Genomic DNA, 17558 nt, shown 5'->3' on the forward strand with positions numbered 1-17558 from the left:
CAACACGCCCAGCTGTCAGTGACCTTAGCCAAGCCCCTGCAAATGTGTGCGCTCTTAGACATATTCAAATCTAAACTGATGGGTTATAAAAAAAATATTCGTTTTTGTGAATGAAGAAAAGGGCCAAAAAAAATATGATTCTTTTTTTTAAACCAGGCTGTTAACTTTTTTTTATTTCTGCTGTAAAAATAGGCAATTCAATATGGGACCTAATGGGGGTTCCAAGGCTTTTGCTGCCAGCCTCAAGTGGACACTCAAGGAACTGCAGTTTTTTCTTTTTTTGCGCTGTAGCATTGGCTTCATTTTCAACACCTGATTGCCATTTGGGATAAAAATGAAGTATGGTCTGTGAAGGTCCAGCTGGTGCTAGTCCATGTGGGTGGCTTCACTTTCATGTAGGAATACTGTCACAGAGCATTACAGGAATTACCACTATAATCATTTTCAGACCAAAAAAATACTATAATGCTAATATTACTAGATCATAGTTCTCAGACATTGATGTTGTAATATTTAGTAAGAAATGCTGAATATTATTAAAGAATCAATTCAAAATAAATCATAATTTTACAGAATTTGTTCGGATTTTTGAAAAGTAAACTTACACCTATCCAACTTTAAAAAAAAAAAGTGGTTTAAACGTTTTATTATTCAAATGTTTTAAAGTTGTTAAAATGTAGAATTTAAAGGTTAAAAGACGCATGTGATTTAAGAACTGTGGGTACAATACGACTTTAATGGCATTCAAGAAGTAGGCGTTTTCCCCCTTAATTATAAATACATCATATATCTCACTGAATGTGTACCAATTGTGATTTTTGACCAGGGACAGAAAAAAACAAAACAATATCTCCACCTGCAAAAAATAAAGGTAGTCAATGGAATATCCAGCAGCACTTTTTCTCTCATTTCCTGTGAAATCATCCGTCAGCATAAACTTGATAAAAGTGGTTCCTTTCTTATGAGGTGAGGCAGACACAGAGCCTAGTGTGTATATTGTAAATTTTGACAGGACAGCAAACCTTGTGAATGGTGAAGTTTTATTCTAGTCGCTCTACAGAGGGAGAGAAAGAGAGATAGAGAGAGAGAGAGAGAGAGAGAGAGAGAGAAACAGTGCCACTGTACAGAAGAGCTCCTGTGAAATTCACACAAAAAATATTGTTTTTACTCTTTATCATTTATAATTCTCCATGATGATGTATTCCAGTATGAATTTACAAGCGATGTATACAGGTGTTGTTTCTAAATATATTCAAAATAGTTCCTTAAAAGTCTTTCAGGAAGTATTAGTTTAAAAAAAAGCTCTATTCTTACAGCAAACCATAAAGAAAGAGGTCTCGTATCTTTGGAGGGATAGCAGACTCAAAGTAGAGGGTTGCCTTTTTTTTCCTTTTATCTTCTTTACAGTTGAAGTCCTGACTACACATGAAGGAGAGGGAAGAGAGAAGCAGAGCTGGTGATACAGTAATTCTCACCTGCCATTGGAGGAAGAGCAAGGATGTCCCGCCTTACCGAAACCAAGCCCTGACCCCCCTGACCCCGCCCACCCCACCGGTCAGAACCTGGCCTGATAGTGACCCGTCAGCCAGTGAGGAAGTTGCACTGGGGGTCAAGTCCTCCCCTTCTCCCCCAAAACAGCAGCAGCATCTTCATCGAGTTCAACATAGATAATTTTTTTTCTCTCAAATATGTATATACTCACACCTGGTTACAACGCATTAGTGATCATAACATCATAACAAAAATAATTAACAAAAGAAAAAAGAAACAGAAAACATTAAAATTGTTACATCTGGGGTTGCATGCCATCACCTCATTATTTATCATTAAATGTAATTAAAATACATTTTTGTCATTAAAAAGAGCAGGGTTGTCATCACAGGGGTGTGTCTGAGTGTGTATGTGTTTGTGTGTGTGTGTGTGTGTGTGTGTGTGTTCGAACATAAAACAGCATCAGTTTACATGACAGTTCTGTAAAAGTAGAACAAATAGAACAAATCATCATGAGTTCATAAAATGCGAGGGTGCCGTTTGATATTTTCTTTTTTTTTACATGTGCATATTGTTCACTTGTCAGCTCACGCAAGCAGCATGTGAAGATAAATATGATAATAATAAATATGCAGATAAGATGCAAAAAAAGACAAATGTCGCTCTTCAGTCACATCAGGGTGGCAGATTGGGAAGCTAGGAGAGGTTCACTGCAGTATTCCAAGAGTACAAAAGGGGCGATATGACCGAGGTTGTTAAAGTCGGAGCTTTCGATTGAAACACAGTGGCTAATGCAGTCAACTGCCATTAAAAGCCATGGAGAAGAAAAAAAAGAGAGAGATTCCTGTTTGAATATTCCACATAAGGGAAGCTTATCAGGTGTGGATGTTTAATAAGCATCCTCCCATTTTGTCAAGGCTGCTCAGTTTGGAAAGGAACGAAGCTTCACACAACACTCCTCACTGAGCAAAAAAACTAAAACGATCTAAGCTCCCTAACGCCATCCCTTCCTTCCTTCCTTCCCTCCTCCTCTTCCTCTTCTTCTCTCTTTACATGGGTTGCATGAGCTCGGACAAAGAGCCGAACTGGAAGACCTAGGACTGGTAAACATCAAAAGGAGAAAAGTTTGATTCTGCACTGCAGCCGTTATAAACCATGTTCTTGTTTTTTTGTTTTTTTTTCCCTTTTTAGTTTTTTTTTCTACAAAAAAATCTGCGCCACATCATGTCCTGTTGCTACGGTTGAAGCTCCCCCAAAATGCACAGAATCATCCTGAGGTATTTTATTTGATACAATTTGGCTTTGTGAATCCAATCAATCAAGCAAATCAACCAGCCAGTTTAAGATGGATACATGATTTTTCTGTTGACTGTACAATTTGTACAGTATAATGCTACAAAAAACATGTTTTTTTTTTTTGTGGGCACGAGTGTACATGGAAGTATGTGCATGTGCAAGTCTTTCCTGCTAAGTGTTATTAAAAAGAACAAACAAACAAATAATCAAACATACTTATGCAAAAACAATCAGATTAGGAAGCAATTGTGGTGGTTAAGACTTCAAGCTTACCAAAGTTCTGCCATGCACACACACAACTTACTCCACACTAAGATGGATACATGATTGATGAGCACATAACAGCGGAGCCTCCTTGGCTCCATTCCTCTCCATCTTGCCCAGTCCAGCCCATCCCACATCCCCACCCAAACAACACAATGAAGGTAAACAAGGGATCCGTCTCAAGTAGTCCTCAGATCCTCAAGAGCCCTGGTTGATTGTGGGTCAACAGTAATTGATGACCAATAATTGTTAACTCATTCCACTGCAAGACTGTTCTGGTTGGATACTGCGTAGCATCGCTAGTACTGTTCTAACCAACCACTCAAGAGTTCAATTTTACAAAAATTGAAAGAAATAAAGTGTAGTTCTAACGTTTTCCAACACTCTAGTGATGTGTCATGTTGACCAAGGAAGGGAAGAAGGAAGGAGGAAGGAAGGAAAGAAATGTCAGTGTTTTTTATATATAGCTAATACCCTGTTTTTCAGTGACAGGAGGTCAAAAGACAAAAATACATCGGTGCCCAGCCCACCCACATCCGATAAGGTGATGGACACAGTTGTCATTTTATCCTTTTCTCCCTTGTTTATCTCCTCTTTGCTCTCTTCCCTTCCACTGTTTTCTCGCAAGAGCCACAGCATGACACTGTTTTTTACTAAGCACAAAGGTCAAAGAGAGAGGATCGATTGTACAAATATCCATCCACCAAATCTTGCAAGACACAGTCCCTTTTCAAAAAACATGTAAAATATGTGTCAGCAAGTGTATTTGTGTGTATTTTGTCTTCTCCGACACTGAAAAAATCAACACATGCAAAATAATCCACTACTCTTCATGTTATTTTTCAGAAAGCTATGCTTTTTCAAAAGCAAATGTGGGAGAGAGGATTTAAAAACTAATGGCTACTGTGCTACCAAATAAGCAAACACTAAAATCCTACATAGGGGGATCCGGATGCCAGAATCCCTAATAAATCTTATAGTTAAATAGAATAAAAAAGCAATACTTTGCTATTATTTTCTATGTGCAGAGCCACAAATGAAATGCCCTTCAACTGCCTCAGGTTACCTGCTTGTCGTTCCTTTTTCTATCTGTTATTTTGTCAGTCTGTCTTTTTTATCCTTCAGTCTGTAAACAATATTCATTGATAGCACCTACATTACTCTCAGCTTCTCATCACTATCATGACCCATAGCCTGGACATACCACATAAAACCACATTTTAAGAAGCCCACTGATTCCTTACTATCAAGACCTACTGGAGGCTCCCCTCTCTGCCATGTAGTCAATCATATTTTCCCTCTCTCTCCTTTTACACTGCCAGGTGTCTCAGAGGCCAGATTTGTCAGGCTAACAAGTAGCAGACCGTTGGACTAGCTTACTGCGACGCCTCTGCCCTCCTGGGATGCCTCCATGTCTGGCTGGGACATCAAACGTGCCCATCTGGTCTCCCTGTCAGGCCTCTTCTTGTGAACCAGTGAGCCAAAATCTTGACAGTGGAGGTGGAAAGGAAAAAGAAAGAAAGAAAGAACAGGGATTGAAAGAGAGGTCATCTCCTCTAATTCCCTCTAATTCCCTTCTTATGTACTTTCTCCTATCCTACGAGCCACTTCTTCACTCATCCAATGCCTCTGTCCAACAACATCTGCAGAAGTCCTCCATTCATGGGGTTTACAATTTCCTTCACCTTTTTAACCACACAAGGGGTTAATGATTCCCCTCCCCTATACACCAGGATACCTTATGGCAGAGTGCCAGCCTTGCGGCCAACTCATTGGTACATGGTAGAGAATAGACAAAAATGATGATATCATCTGCAAAGAGAGTAATACTAGTAGTACCATCATACCCATGGGCACAAGTTCTTTTGAAGTACAATGTCAAAGAGAAGAAGAAAAACGCAGTGTGGCTATGGCATCCATTGGTGGATAACATAGTTGATAAATTATAATACAAACCCAGAGAGGATTAAAGAGGAGAGAACATAATATTTCTTATATCAACTAAACATCGGACTCCAGGCTGGGGATTTTTTTATACACCCGTCTATTGCTGAACTGGGCTGAGTTTAGGACGCCACGAGGGGCTGGGTATGCACTAGTCTTATTGGCTGAGTAAGGCATCACATGCTCTTTATTGTACATGTCATTGGCTATCCGCCCATCCCTTGAGCAGTAAGAAGTGGTGGATTTAACGGAAGAGCGGAGATTGTTCGCATCGTTACGTGTTTTGATGGGGGCAGCTCCAAGAACAGCTACAGGTGAGGCCACAGCCAGCTGTTTGTAAATATCAGTGGAGCTACGCCCATGAACCAGTCTGCTGCTGGTGTCATCCCTCAGCGAGTGGCTGAGGAAAGGGTTATCCGAGCCATGGGCTGGGTACAGGGACTTGCTCCTTTTGCTTTCCTCCAGGTTGTGGTTAAACATCATTGATTTAGACCCAGTGCCAAACAGTCTGCCGGAGTAGGGACGCATGCCGAAGAGGTTGGCATAGTGGGAGTCAGATGTTGAGTCCAGAAAGCGATCCTTCTCCTTGAGGCTGACACTGCGTGCTGGTCGCCCCAGGTCTACGTCCTTGGGCTTTTCTAGCATAATGTTGTCAAAAGAATGCTGACGACTCAGCCTCAAGCGGTTTCTCTTTTGGACATGAGGCCCATCCGTCTGTGGCCAATACAGACCAAACATATCATCTGTTTGCTGCTGCTGTTGGTGGTGCAAGGAGGGGCTGACCAAGGAGTCTGCGAGAAGCTGGTCCTCACTGATGTCATACAGATTGGCCGTGTGGAGGCATGCTTCACAACGATTATATGGTGAGCGTGTGGCAGCAGGTGCAGCAGGTGCAACAGTAGGGGGGTATGACCCTGCTTGTGGGTAGCTTGCCGTCACTTTTGACAAGCAGGAACGGCAGTGTGTCTGTTTATAGCGATCAATGGACTCATGTGGGGAAAGGTTTTTGTCTTTCAGGCTGTAGTGTTTAGAGTAAGATGTGTCTGGTAGAAGATCTGAATCACCGTGATGCAAAGGTGAGGAGTTCAGATGAATTATGGGCTGTTCACATTTTCTATAGTTGTCACTGTGGTCTGAGTAGATCTCGGGATAATCTAAGTCATCGGCAGCAAGGCCACGACTCTCACGGTAGTGAATAGGGTCTGAATGCAGGCTCAGCTCTCGGTCTGAGTCAATAGTGTAGATTTTCTCTCCTACTCCTCTTCCAGTTTGGTTGGTTCCACTGCTGACCTGCTTAGTCTTTAAGTAGGACAGTTCCACCTCACTGCAGTCCCTTGGGTATTTTGAATTCACTGATCTTTTTTTTAAGTTGTCCTTGGGCTTCAGGTGCTTGTTGTTTTCTGGGTCCTTGTAGGAGGCTGCCCTGCTTGAGCAGTCAGAGATGTCTGAGTGGGCTGCGTCCTCAGGCAGGTAGCGCTGAGTCTTCATCGACATTCGTGGGTCCGGCATCAGCATGTCAGGCATCGGGGGAGGTCCAGGCGGCACAGAACGGAGAGTGTCCACTGACTTCTTCCAGAGGGTCCGTTGTGGCTTGGCATTGGTTTGGACTGAGTCAGCACTCACTGCTACCTCTACTGTGTTAGGATTGGCATCATTTAGGGTCAGAGGATGCTGTCCTCCCTGAAAGATGTAGTTGTTAAGGTGGTCTTTGTGGCGGCTAGCAAGATAAGACTGCAAGTCCCCAGTGTCCCCATAGATCATATCTTTGGGAGCATAGCTTCTGTTGTCAGCATAGATGAAGTTGCCCTTCTCTGCCATCATGTCCATAATCATTGGGCCAGCTGAGTGCATGAACTCGCGTTTCGGGGAGTTCATGTGGGAGCCACTCAGGTTGGACATGTTAGTCATCTGTTTGGCTGACTTAATGAGCTTAAGCATTTTGTCCTGAGGGCTAAAGTCCAGATCTGTCTTTTTCTTCATGTCAATATGGACTCCATGGATGCAACTCCAGATTCCCTGCATGGAGACATATGGATGAACATGTGGAATGAAGGAGGGAAGTTGGATAAAAAAAATAAAAAGGGAGAAAATGACAGGGTAGGAGGAGTGGGCGAGAGAAGAGATAAAATGGAACAAGGGAGAATCAAACATAAAGGGGGATTGGGAGAGAAATGGAGAGAGATAAGCAGAATTATGATTACTTATCTAGTATGACCAAAAATATTTGTGCTCTGTATGTTTTATTGAAATGAATTTAATTGGTAGTGACTCAGCAAATCAAAGGAGATTGAGTGTGAATGCTCTTTTATCACCATCAACACAACTTGAAAGTGTAGTTCTGTACATTGGCTAATGAGCCAAAAAGGGCAATATGTAACAGGAATGATTCTGGCTCAATACTGACTTTTACCTTTTTTTCTTTTTTCAGGAATAGCTCTAATGGTATGTAATACTACAGCACATTGCTCCCAATATATAGCTGGTGGTTGTTCCTAAGGTCAGTTGTCTGGTACTTGTGGTTAAAAGAGTTTAGAAAGGCATAGGTAGTATTAGTGGGCAACCTATACAACACCAGCTCTTCCCGTTACTGCCTCTAGCTCGCTCAGTCACTGATCACGTGTGTGTGGGAACCTAGAAGATAAAGGTATCTTACATGCGCTGGAATGGTTCTTGTGTATACTATGAAATTTAATCCTGCCGGTGCCACTGTCTCTCTTAACGATAGACACAAAGCCTTCAGGCATTTCAGGGAATCAACACTAAACGGGAAAAATTACCATTGCTACTACTGATGGGTGGTGGTGAAAGGAGGGCGGGGGAGGGGGGGGGGTCATTTGTACTAACAGCAGTCAATAAAATAACTACATAGAGCTATCATTTTATGTTTTAAAGAACACAAGCAGCTGGGATATCATAATAAGCAGACATTACAAAGAAAAGCAAATTCTACCCTAACTGAAACCCACTGTTAGTTCTTAAAAATAAATATAAACTAATCCTGCATTTAAATTGTAAGTGCTTTTTCAGCACATAGTTTGCAAAGCGTATCAGCACAAATTAGGATGTCTTTCGCCCTAAATCACTCCTCAAAATGTCTTTGAAATATCTGCTTTTTTTTCAAAGAATCTCACTTTGTCGTCTAAAAGTTTTCTTCCCCCCTTCTGTTAACTTTGAAAACAGAGTCAGGCCTTTAAAAAAATGAGGAGACACTGCAGTGCTTTTAGGCATGCACGTCCATGTCTTCTGTTCTCACACGCAACTAGGGTGAATACTGACCTTTTAAAAGATCGTAAGAGAAGAGATTGATTTAGCGTGGGTTTGCCTTGATTTCATCCAAAAACATGCTGCAATTAGAATCTATTTTTGTCGATATTCAGGGCTGCCTCGTGATCCCCCCCTCCCGTCCCCTATCCCAATTCTCTCCTCTCATCCTACATTGTGCAACCCTCCCTCCTTCCCCCTTGTTTCATGCGGTGTCTTACATCAGTGGTAGCTCAATTCTCTGCATGAGTGTGCGCATGTGTGCATGCTTGCGCTGCTCTAAGCCCTGTCTTTTTGACCCCATTAATACAGCATTAGCCCCAAGTACAGTGGCAGTGCTTTATTGCACCTTATAGCCTTAAACATGACCACTCTTAACCCAGCCTAACCACCCGGGGTTCATATTCACATGGTCACACATTCACATGTGCGTGCAAACACTCAATGGCCTGTTTCTTTGAGTTGACAACTGGGCCAAATTTAAATTTGTTCCAAGGTATGTGTTTAAAATTTAATACAAGCTGTAGCACTTTTAATGTTCACCCAAACCGCAATATAGTCTAAAAAAAACCTGCTAGAACATGCTGGCACATGCAAACACAAACCTCTACAAAAACTGGTCCTTACCCGACTGATGGAGAAGAGAAGACCCGGCTTGCCTGTGCAGACCCCAGTGAAGCAGTATCTGAGCCTCCAGTAGAAGAGATGCTCAGACACGAATGTGATGAGGGAGAGCCCCATTGCTGTAGCCAGCATGTAGAAGACCCCAGCCATGTTGTCGACATCCAGCTGACTGGACATTACCTCGTTCTTCTCGTTGTGACAAATTCCTGTCAGCCACTGGGCCTCCAGTTCTTCCATTTCACCTGAAAAGCAAAGACGCACAGAGAGACTAAGAACTGTACTGAATGGCTTATTGGAGTTTGAGCAGCCAGAGAATTGTAAAAGTAGATATATGTTTATACTGTTGCCCCATGTCACATTATGAGGAACACATTTAAATGATGGCTTGCTACCAAAGATCGTGAGAACGTCCTGCAGATCATGTGAAACTTTAACTAATTGCATACAACTATTGTTTCATATGGTGCTTCCATTTCGTGTCAATGCATTGATGTAAAGGGTGGTGTCATCTGCAAAGAGAGATAATTATAAGTACTACTTTAAATGCAGACGTAGTGGATCCATTTTGGGAAATGTATAATGGATAGGCCCTATTTGAGTGAATTACATGTTAATCTAGTTTTTAAACATCTTTGTCAAAGCATACAGGTTGAATGCTTGTTTATTTTTCTTTAAGGGTTTGGTTTTGGTGGCATCGCCATGCACTTGTCTTCCATTCACCTCCATGTTGCCTGATAGGACAAACAGATTGTTTCTTTAGTGTTAATGAAAGAAAGGCAGAAAGCCACAAAGACCTTATCTTTTCTCATTTCTCACTCTGTGCTCTCTTTTCTCGGGCCGCATCCTCTCCCTCTCAGGCTTAGTCAGTGACATTTGGCGTGTGGCTAATCCAATCGTTGTCACTCAGGGTTGGATAACTAAAGCTGCTACTGAGGAAAGACAAATGTGTTTCTGCTGGTCAGCTGGATGTCTTAAGGGTCCAGACTCATTTAGATGTCATTGATCCTTTTGGACAATTGAGGAGAATCTGTCTACTCTCACATTTGCGAACATGTTTTTTTTTTTATTTTGGCATTAGGGATCTGAACTGGCAGAAATAAATGAAAATCTTAGGTATCAACAATCACTTTAGCTCATTTTTAAATCAAGTGCATTCAAGGGGAAAGCTGCGGGGAGCCGTGACTCCCTGCACAGTTGCTCTTGCTTCAGGGGAAAGTACTGCTGAAATTCAAATTTTGTTCTCTTTTCAGCAGTCAGACGGGTTCAAGCAATAGTCTGGTGACCAGTCATTCGGAACACAGGAATACAAGTATCTACAACTTTTATCCTCACTTTCGAGGCTTTCAAAAATGGGTTTACTTTGAAGCTTGTACATTTATTTTAAGACGTGTGAGTGCAGCGACTAAACTTTTTGGGAACTCTGTGTTCTCCATTACATTATCGTGAACCACAAATACTCTATCCATCCCCAGTTCGGTACAGTCACCTGATGATAGCACTCTGTTGAGTGCTTATCTGAAATAGGGCTCCCTCATAAATGGTTGAGCAGTGAGTAGTTCCTGGCCCTGACTCAATGATGTGATGGATTAAAACCATCCTGCATCGTCAGAATGTGTGAATTTGTACCACTGCTTTTTCTACGAGATATATTTGATCAGAATCTAGCACAAACAACAAGATGTCTGTAAGTAGGCAAATCTGGAAACTTCGATAAATTCCCCAAATGAGCACTTAAAAAAGTCGTTGTGGTTGTCCATTTGTTCTCCACCGTTCTCCAATTTCCCCTGAACGTATCTTCTCTCTGCCCCGTGCAAAGCCTTATGCTCTCTCCACCCACATTGTGTCTGTCCGATCAAGTAACATCTGCCAAGACACCTAGCCGCCGTCATCTATCACGGGCCAGCCCTCCTCTCACTCCCCATCGCTCTCTTTTTACCTGACACGCACGCTCTCTCCCGATGGTCCTCTCATCTCTTCTTTCCCTGCCTCGTCCTTTCTCTGACCTCTCTTTGGCCACTCACATTCTGTTTCTCTATGTTTTTCTGTCTCTCATCACATTCTCCATCCATCTGTTCCCCCTTTTTCCCTCCTCTGTCACACTGTCTTTGTAGTCTCGCCTCTTTCTTTTCTGCCGTCTCCTGTTCCCACCACACAGTTCTCTGCTCACCTTTTCTCCTTTTGCTTTTACACAACCATCTTTTATAGTAGGTATAACAGCATTGAAATTATTGGCATGGTGCAAATGCAATACAGAGCATGTTTGCAATGAATGACACTGCTATAAAACCTGCGAGCATAAAATGATTGAATGGGATGATTGAATGCGACAGAAAAACAAAGCAAAACATAAACTCTGAGATTCTGTCTTTTCTGAAATTCTGCACCCCTAGTATGAGATGGAGTGCGGCCTGCATGCTCTGCAGCCTTGATAAGATTTGGTTGGAGAGGATTATTGTGACACCAGCGCTCATTTAATCAACTTCAATGCACTTAATGTAAGTGGCTGTGAGCACTTGCATCAGCAAAACGCTCTCGATGTAAAATGTAAATGAATCTGTCACCAAAAACCCAGATGCTTTCTTGCCTTTTCTCTGTTTTGCACCAGGGAAAAATTGTTTATGTAAGAACTTTCTGAGGCTACTGTAATAAAGGAATGTGGTGATTCAGATAGAGTAACACACACAAACACTCGCAAACACACACATAGATCTGGCGCTGCATAGAGGAATATATTAGAATAACTTACACACTCTGCCCTCTGTTTAGAGCAGCCTTTTGTGTCCAGAATAACATCAAAGGACTATTTATACTTCACTGCTTTCCCTTTGTGCTGTCAGCAGACAAGGCAGGAGAGGTTTTGCGAATGTGTGTGTGAGAGATTGTGCGTGAGTTACAAAGCTGGCAAGGAACAATGTAACCCCCCCTTGGCCTTCATGGAGAGTGTCAAGCACTTTGGTTAGTGTGTACAGGAACAGTGTGGGGAGCGTGTTTCTCACCATCGCCGATGATGGCCAGGATGGCCAGATCCACCTGTCGTTTCCAGTAGGAGCCTTTCTGGAGAGCGATCCCATAGCCGGTGGTAGCAAAGATGTACCTGAACACAAGTGCATCGAAACACACACAAACAAAGACACACACACACACAAAGAAAACTGTATGTTTAACCTGTAAACTTGTGTTTCAACCTCACTTAGCAGGTATTGTCCCTGTGTTTTAATATGTGTATATAAGGAGATATCTTGTTAAGAGTGTGTATGAATGATATAAAGTGGATATTTAGATCAGGGATATACAATCCAAAAAGAAGTGTTCTTGTTTCTGGCCTTTAAGCTCCACTTTTAGTTTCTTGAGGTCTTTGTTAAAACTAAAATGACATGCATCAAATGAACAATGAAACATTGTTGGAAACGTCAATCACTGCTTTGCTTCATACTGGCCACAAAGAGATCCTTCCATCGAGCATCTAAATGTTAAGGATTGGGGACACATGCATCAAAACATGAAAAGGGCTTCAGCAGTGTTCGTTAAGACAATTGAAGTGTGTACAGAGCATTTTGAGGCACTTTTTTGAAACTTTGGAAGGTGCTTACCAAAACGTGTTAAAGACAACTTGCTTAAAGCTCCTGTGAAGAGTTTTTTGCTGGTTGTGAAACAGACTGAAATTAATACTGATAACGTCTCTATAGGACCTTCAAAAGCAAAAGAGAACATTAGCAAGAAGAAGGATTATTTAAAAAAAAAAAAAAATGTTATGCCTGTAAATAGTTCCGCTGGGTAGGTGTCAGAAAATGTGATTAATAGCACAAATAAAAAAATTTCCCACAGCAAAAGATCAATAACAAGTGATATGACTGCCTGATTTAGGACAGCGCTCTCCTCATAAACCTCTACTTTCCAGTCTTCATGAAAAGGGAAAGATCAGAAAAGAGATTTAAAAAAAAAAAAAAAGATCGGCACAAAAATCGCAACAAACCAAAAGTTCCTTACAGGAGCTTTAATTCTCACATAATCAGAACTGAATATATTGTCCCTCATCACTTGCATTTAAATTGCTAATGAAATCAGCGTCTTTGGAGATGAGGAACAACTTGAGCAATAAAACTTTGACTTCACATGAGCGCCATTAAATAATATAACATCATGTGAATAGCTAATGGCTCAAATAAACGACATGTGATATCAAAATCTCATTCTAATTCTAAATGTTAAATATTTGTGACATATTTAACTGATTTGAGTGCGCCCCAAACTCATGTCGTGGCACCACATAACTGAAGATGTTGGACTCTGGATCAGGACTTCTTTGAGACCCCCTGCTGGTCTCTGGGCAACAGGTTACACCAATCAAAACACAGCACCACTTCAAGTACTGATTTGTGGTGTTTACTTTCCCGCTTTTTTACACATTAAACAAACAAGATACGATGTGTTAAATGGTGAACTTTACCTTAAAGAGGTTTTTTTGTGTGATGGCACAGAACTTCAAAACAAACAGTAAGACAAACCACCGAGACAGCTTTACAGTCTAGTTTGAAGTTAAGATATGGCATGATCACGGAGTGAGGACACTCCACATTCAAAGAGTTGAAACTTTGGTTACCCGCTTCCAATGGTCACCAGCTTACATCCCTCATCTCTGCCGGCCATGTAGTTCAGCACTGCGGCGTCGTAGATGAAGGCGTCGAGTTTACTGCAAAAGGTGAAGGAGAAAAAAAAAAAAAAAGAGCCGAGGGAAGAGACAGAGGTGAACAGACGAGAGGGTGTGAGGGTATGACGACAAAAAGCATGAGCAGTTTCAATTTCTTTTTAAAGAGAGCGAGTGAGAGGTGCACAGGAGGAGACTGAAGAAGCAGAAGGAGGAGGATGGGGGCTTATTTTTCAGAACATGTTGTTGTGGATCAATTCTAAAGTGTTAAATCATCTCCAATAGGACTGCAATCCGAGCGTAGCCAAACACACAGAGGACACAGCGGGGAGTGGCTGCGGTTCAATACGGCACGCTTCACTGATGAAAGGACCTTGGAGGCAAATAGAAGACCTAAACAAACTTTAGACAGACACAAACATTTACGCTGTCTCTCTCTCTCTCTCTCTCTCTCTCTCTCTCTCCCTTCTGTGCACACACACACACACACACACACACACACACACATGCAGGTTGCATAGTGGTGGAACGTTCAAACGAAAATTATCCCAGACTCAGACTGACATTTTCAATGTAACTGATGCCATCACTAACTGCTCCTCTCTCACTCTGTCAGAGCCCGTACACACGCCGTCTCTCCAACACACACACACACACACACACACATGCACGTATATCCACACAGAGAGGGCCTGGTAATAGCGCAGTGACTGGCTGGCATTTACTGAATGTCAGATCCAGCCCTCTAACGGAGGCTCACAGCCGATAGTTCAGCTGTGTAATTAGCTTAACCCAGCGCTGGCTCCATCCACACGCAGGATGTGTGTCCAACTATGTAGCAAAGTAGGCGTGTGTGCCTGGGTGGGTGTGTGTGTGTGTGTGTGTGCACATTAAAGTATGTGTGTTGCCGTGCTGTGGAGCGTATATTCTAGCGTGGCTTTGTGCGTGCATGTCTGTGAACAGCAGCCAGACGTATTGTGGCTCTAATGGCTTGGAGTGGGATTCAGCCGTCACGATGTGTCACAACTTTTTTTTTTTTTTTTTTGATGTTGCAGGACAGATTCTCTCTCGCTGCTTTCCATCCGTATTTTTTGAAAGTGATCTCGAAAGGTGGAAAATCACCATTGAGTGTGACTGTGGATGTCATTTCACGTAGCTGCAGGGAGAGCAGCTTATCAGAAGGAAACCTGTGGGTGGACCTACTGTTGAAATCCAGACCCTGGGTCAAACAGTTTAGTAGATCTACAGTATGAATCCTGATCAAAAATGACTTCAGACATTCTTCTTTCACATTTGGTACATTTCATACACCAGGCTCCATGAACAGAGGCTACAATCCTTATGTACTGGTTTCAGGTTCGACTCCCTATCCTAACACTATTCTATCGGCATGTCATCCCCTACTCTCTCTATCCCTACATTTCCTGTCTATCTTCCTTCAGCTGCCCTGTCAAAATAAAGGCAAAAGCCCCAAAATAACCTTAAAAAAAAGGTTTATTCTTATGATATGTATAGAAGCCCTAAGCTGACATAAATCCATACACTTCATCTTCGCTCTGTTTTCCTGTGACGGTGTGTAATAAGCAGTTGTTTTCTTGAAATCTCAACATATTTTACCTGTCGTCTCAGGATAAAAAAAAGCTTGTTTCCCCTTCAGAACAAATACATTTATCTCATTATCTCTTGATTATTTTCTGGCAATCTAGAAATTGAATGAATCAGGTTAGTTGCTGAAGTCAGGCGATGACATGCTGTACTGCTATTACCCACACTCATGAGGTAAGTAGATCCTATTTCTATGTTTGTTTTGTGCTTTTGCAACTCTGGGAAAACACGATCAATAAGATGAGATGTTGAGAGGAAAAAAACAACCCAGAAATGACTTATTATCATGGGAGTAAATAAAACGTATGGATGCAGGTACGCTTTGGGCTTCCGTAGGTATATGGCATGATAACTTGAACCCGAGGTCTGCTTTTGCATGGATTACAGTTTAATTTCATTTAAAAAAAATCGAATTCCTTATTTGTAAAAAATCTAAACTTTACTTCTTCTTCTGTGAGTCATTAAGGAGCTGAAATGTAATCAAATCAATCCCCCTCCTCCGTGCATAGTTTCGCTTCTTGTGGCTGTAACAGATTTCGCTTGTAAAGCCTGTCAGCATTATGTGTGATCACAGCTAATCCAGCCATCGAGCCTCAAACAGCTGAGCGCCGCACTGTTGCTCATCTGCTAATACCACAGAATAGCATTATCAATGAGGGTATTTCAGTACACACACACACACACACACGCAGCTGCAGCTAGAGCGTGTGTGCTTTTAAACACTTCGATTGTGTGTGTGTGTGTGTGTGTGTGTGTGTGTGTGTGTGTGTGTGTGTGTGTGTGTAGTTAGTTTACTGAGGTGTCTATGCGTTTGCATGTGTGTTTAGCACCGTGCTACCTCGACACAGGCAAGAGCAACAGAGAGTATTCTGCATGCTGGAGCGATTTGAGCTGTCTTTACATGTTTACATCCTGGTTTACTTGTGACTTATGGATGAGAGAGAATAAACTGCAAAAAAAACTCATGAATTATACACTAATATTGTTGGATGTGTATTCTATGTGGCAGCTGGCCTTTTGGATTTGAAATATGATTGGATCCCACCCTATGGCTATTAACCAATCAGAAATAACTTCTTCTTTTATTACATTAACCTTTTGTCTTTTAGCTTACATCATTTTGCCATCTCTTTCTGTATTTTCTCCATTCCTTGATCTGCCTTTCCTCCTTTCCTTACCTCCTTTTGTCTCTCTTCCAATTCCCCTCTATAAGTTTACCCTCTATGTCTCCTTTCACTTTCCCCTCTTTTTTCATTCCATTAACATTTCCTCCTTCCCTAGTCTCTTGGCCCTTTCCCCCTGCCTTCATTTCCTCCAATCCGGTATTTTACCCTTGGCCTCCTACCCCGCCTCCTTTCCTCCTTTTTTTCCCATGTGATGGTATGAGGAGAGTCACCCCTATGTCTCTCCTCCCTCCTTCTCTTCATCTACCTCTACCTATCTATCCATCCATCACCCTCAAATTGTTCCTCTTTTTTAGTCAGTGCTTGGTTCGCTTTATGATTAGCCTCTCCTTGTAATTTTACAGACACACATTTAATCAAATTTTCACAAATATACATCAGTTATGGAAGTACAGTTACGACAAAAGAAATGAGAGAACTCAAAACTAATTCTAAGCTCAACACAGACTGAAAGCATAAGCTTAAAAACACCAAGATGCAAATTTGAAGGAGTAGAATCAGGTTTTTAGAATACAGTCAAGAGCTAATGCACAGTTTCTTCTGAGCCTGCACTTTAAATGTATTCCAGTTGTATTCATAGGGACAAAAGGGAACACCCTTTATGTTCGCCCTGCACATACCTGATTCTGCTTTGACAAATCTGTCCTTCTGCACTCTCAAAGATTGACCTGCAAAGTGCAAACTGAGTCGTTCCTAACTCTGTTTTGTACTCTCTCCAATTTTTTGGACATCAATATTCTTCCATGACACACCACCACCAATCCCATTATAGAGCCCAGTGCTAAAAATATCTCCTGCTGCTCCCAGTGAGGAAGCCCATTCATCGCCAGTCTCAGAGGAGCTGTCACACACACACACACACACACACACACACACACACACACACACACACACACACACGCACACACACACATACACACGCACACACACACACACACACACACAATAACACTAACAGACCTACCTCCACATAAACACACATACAAACTGTCATTTTTTACATGCTTAAAAAAGCATTAGTGATTTTTTTTATATATATATTAAGAATTGGGCAAACACCCACTTTCAGTGTTTCCTTACCCCGTTTTGAGGCTGACCAGTGCGTCCACCACCCCAGTTTGATGGTATTTCACCATGTACTGGTGCATGGCAGGGTAGTTCTTCCTGATGTTCCTCTCCGTGGATCCGTTTGGAACCGTACCGAAGCGGAACGGAGGCGAGTACGCGTACGGGTTCTGAAACTG

At 41.9% G+C, this 17558-nt stretch overlaps 1 protein-coding gene across 2 annotated transcripts in view; it reads right to left on the reverse strand.

Moving 5' to 3' along the window:
- Window positions 1-1021: 1021 nt before the first annotated feature.
- The window catches only part of grin2aa (glutamate receptor, ionotropic, N-methyl D-aspartate 2A, a), a 136770-nt gene continuing 120233 nt past the window's right edge, over window positions 1022-17558 (reverse strand). For both annotated transcript variants that reach the window (XM_065964267.1, XM_065964266.1), the window contains 5 exons: window positions 17395-17555; window positions 13481-13570; window positions 11877-11974; window positions 8884-9122; window positions 1022-7011 (listed from right to left, as the gene is read on the reverse strand). In XM_065964267.1, coding sequence (XP_065820339.1) covers window positions 5053-7011; window positions 8884-9122; window positions 11877-11974; window positions 13481-13570; window positions 17395-17555 — 2547 coding nt within the window. In that variant the 3' untranslated portion in view covers window positions 1022-5052. The remainder of the gene's footprint in view (window positions 7012-8883; window positions 9123-11876; window positions 11975-13480; window positions 13571-17394; window positions 17556-17558) is intronic.

Source organism: Labrus bergylta, chromosome 16 (assembly GCF_963930695.1).
Source record: "Labrus bergylta chromosome 16, fLabBer1.1, whole genome shotgun sequence".
In the NCBI taxonomy this organism is placed as follows: Eukaryota; Metazoa; Chordata; class Actinopteri; order Labriformes; family Labridae; genus Labrus; species Labrus bergylta.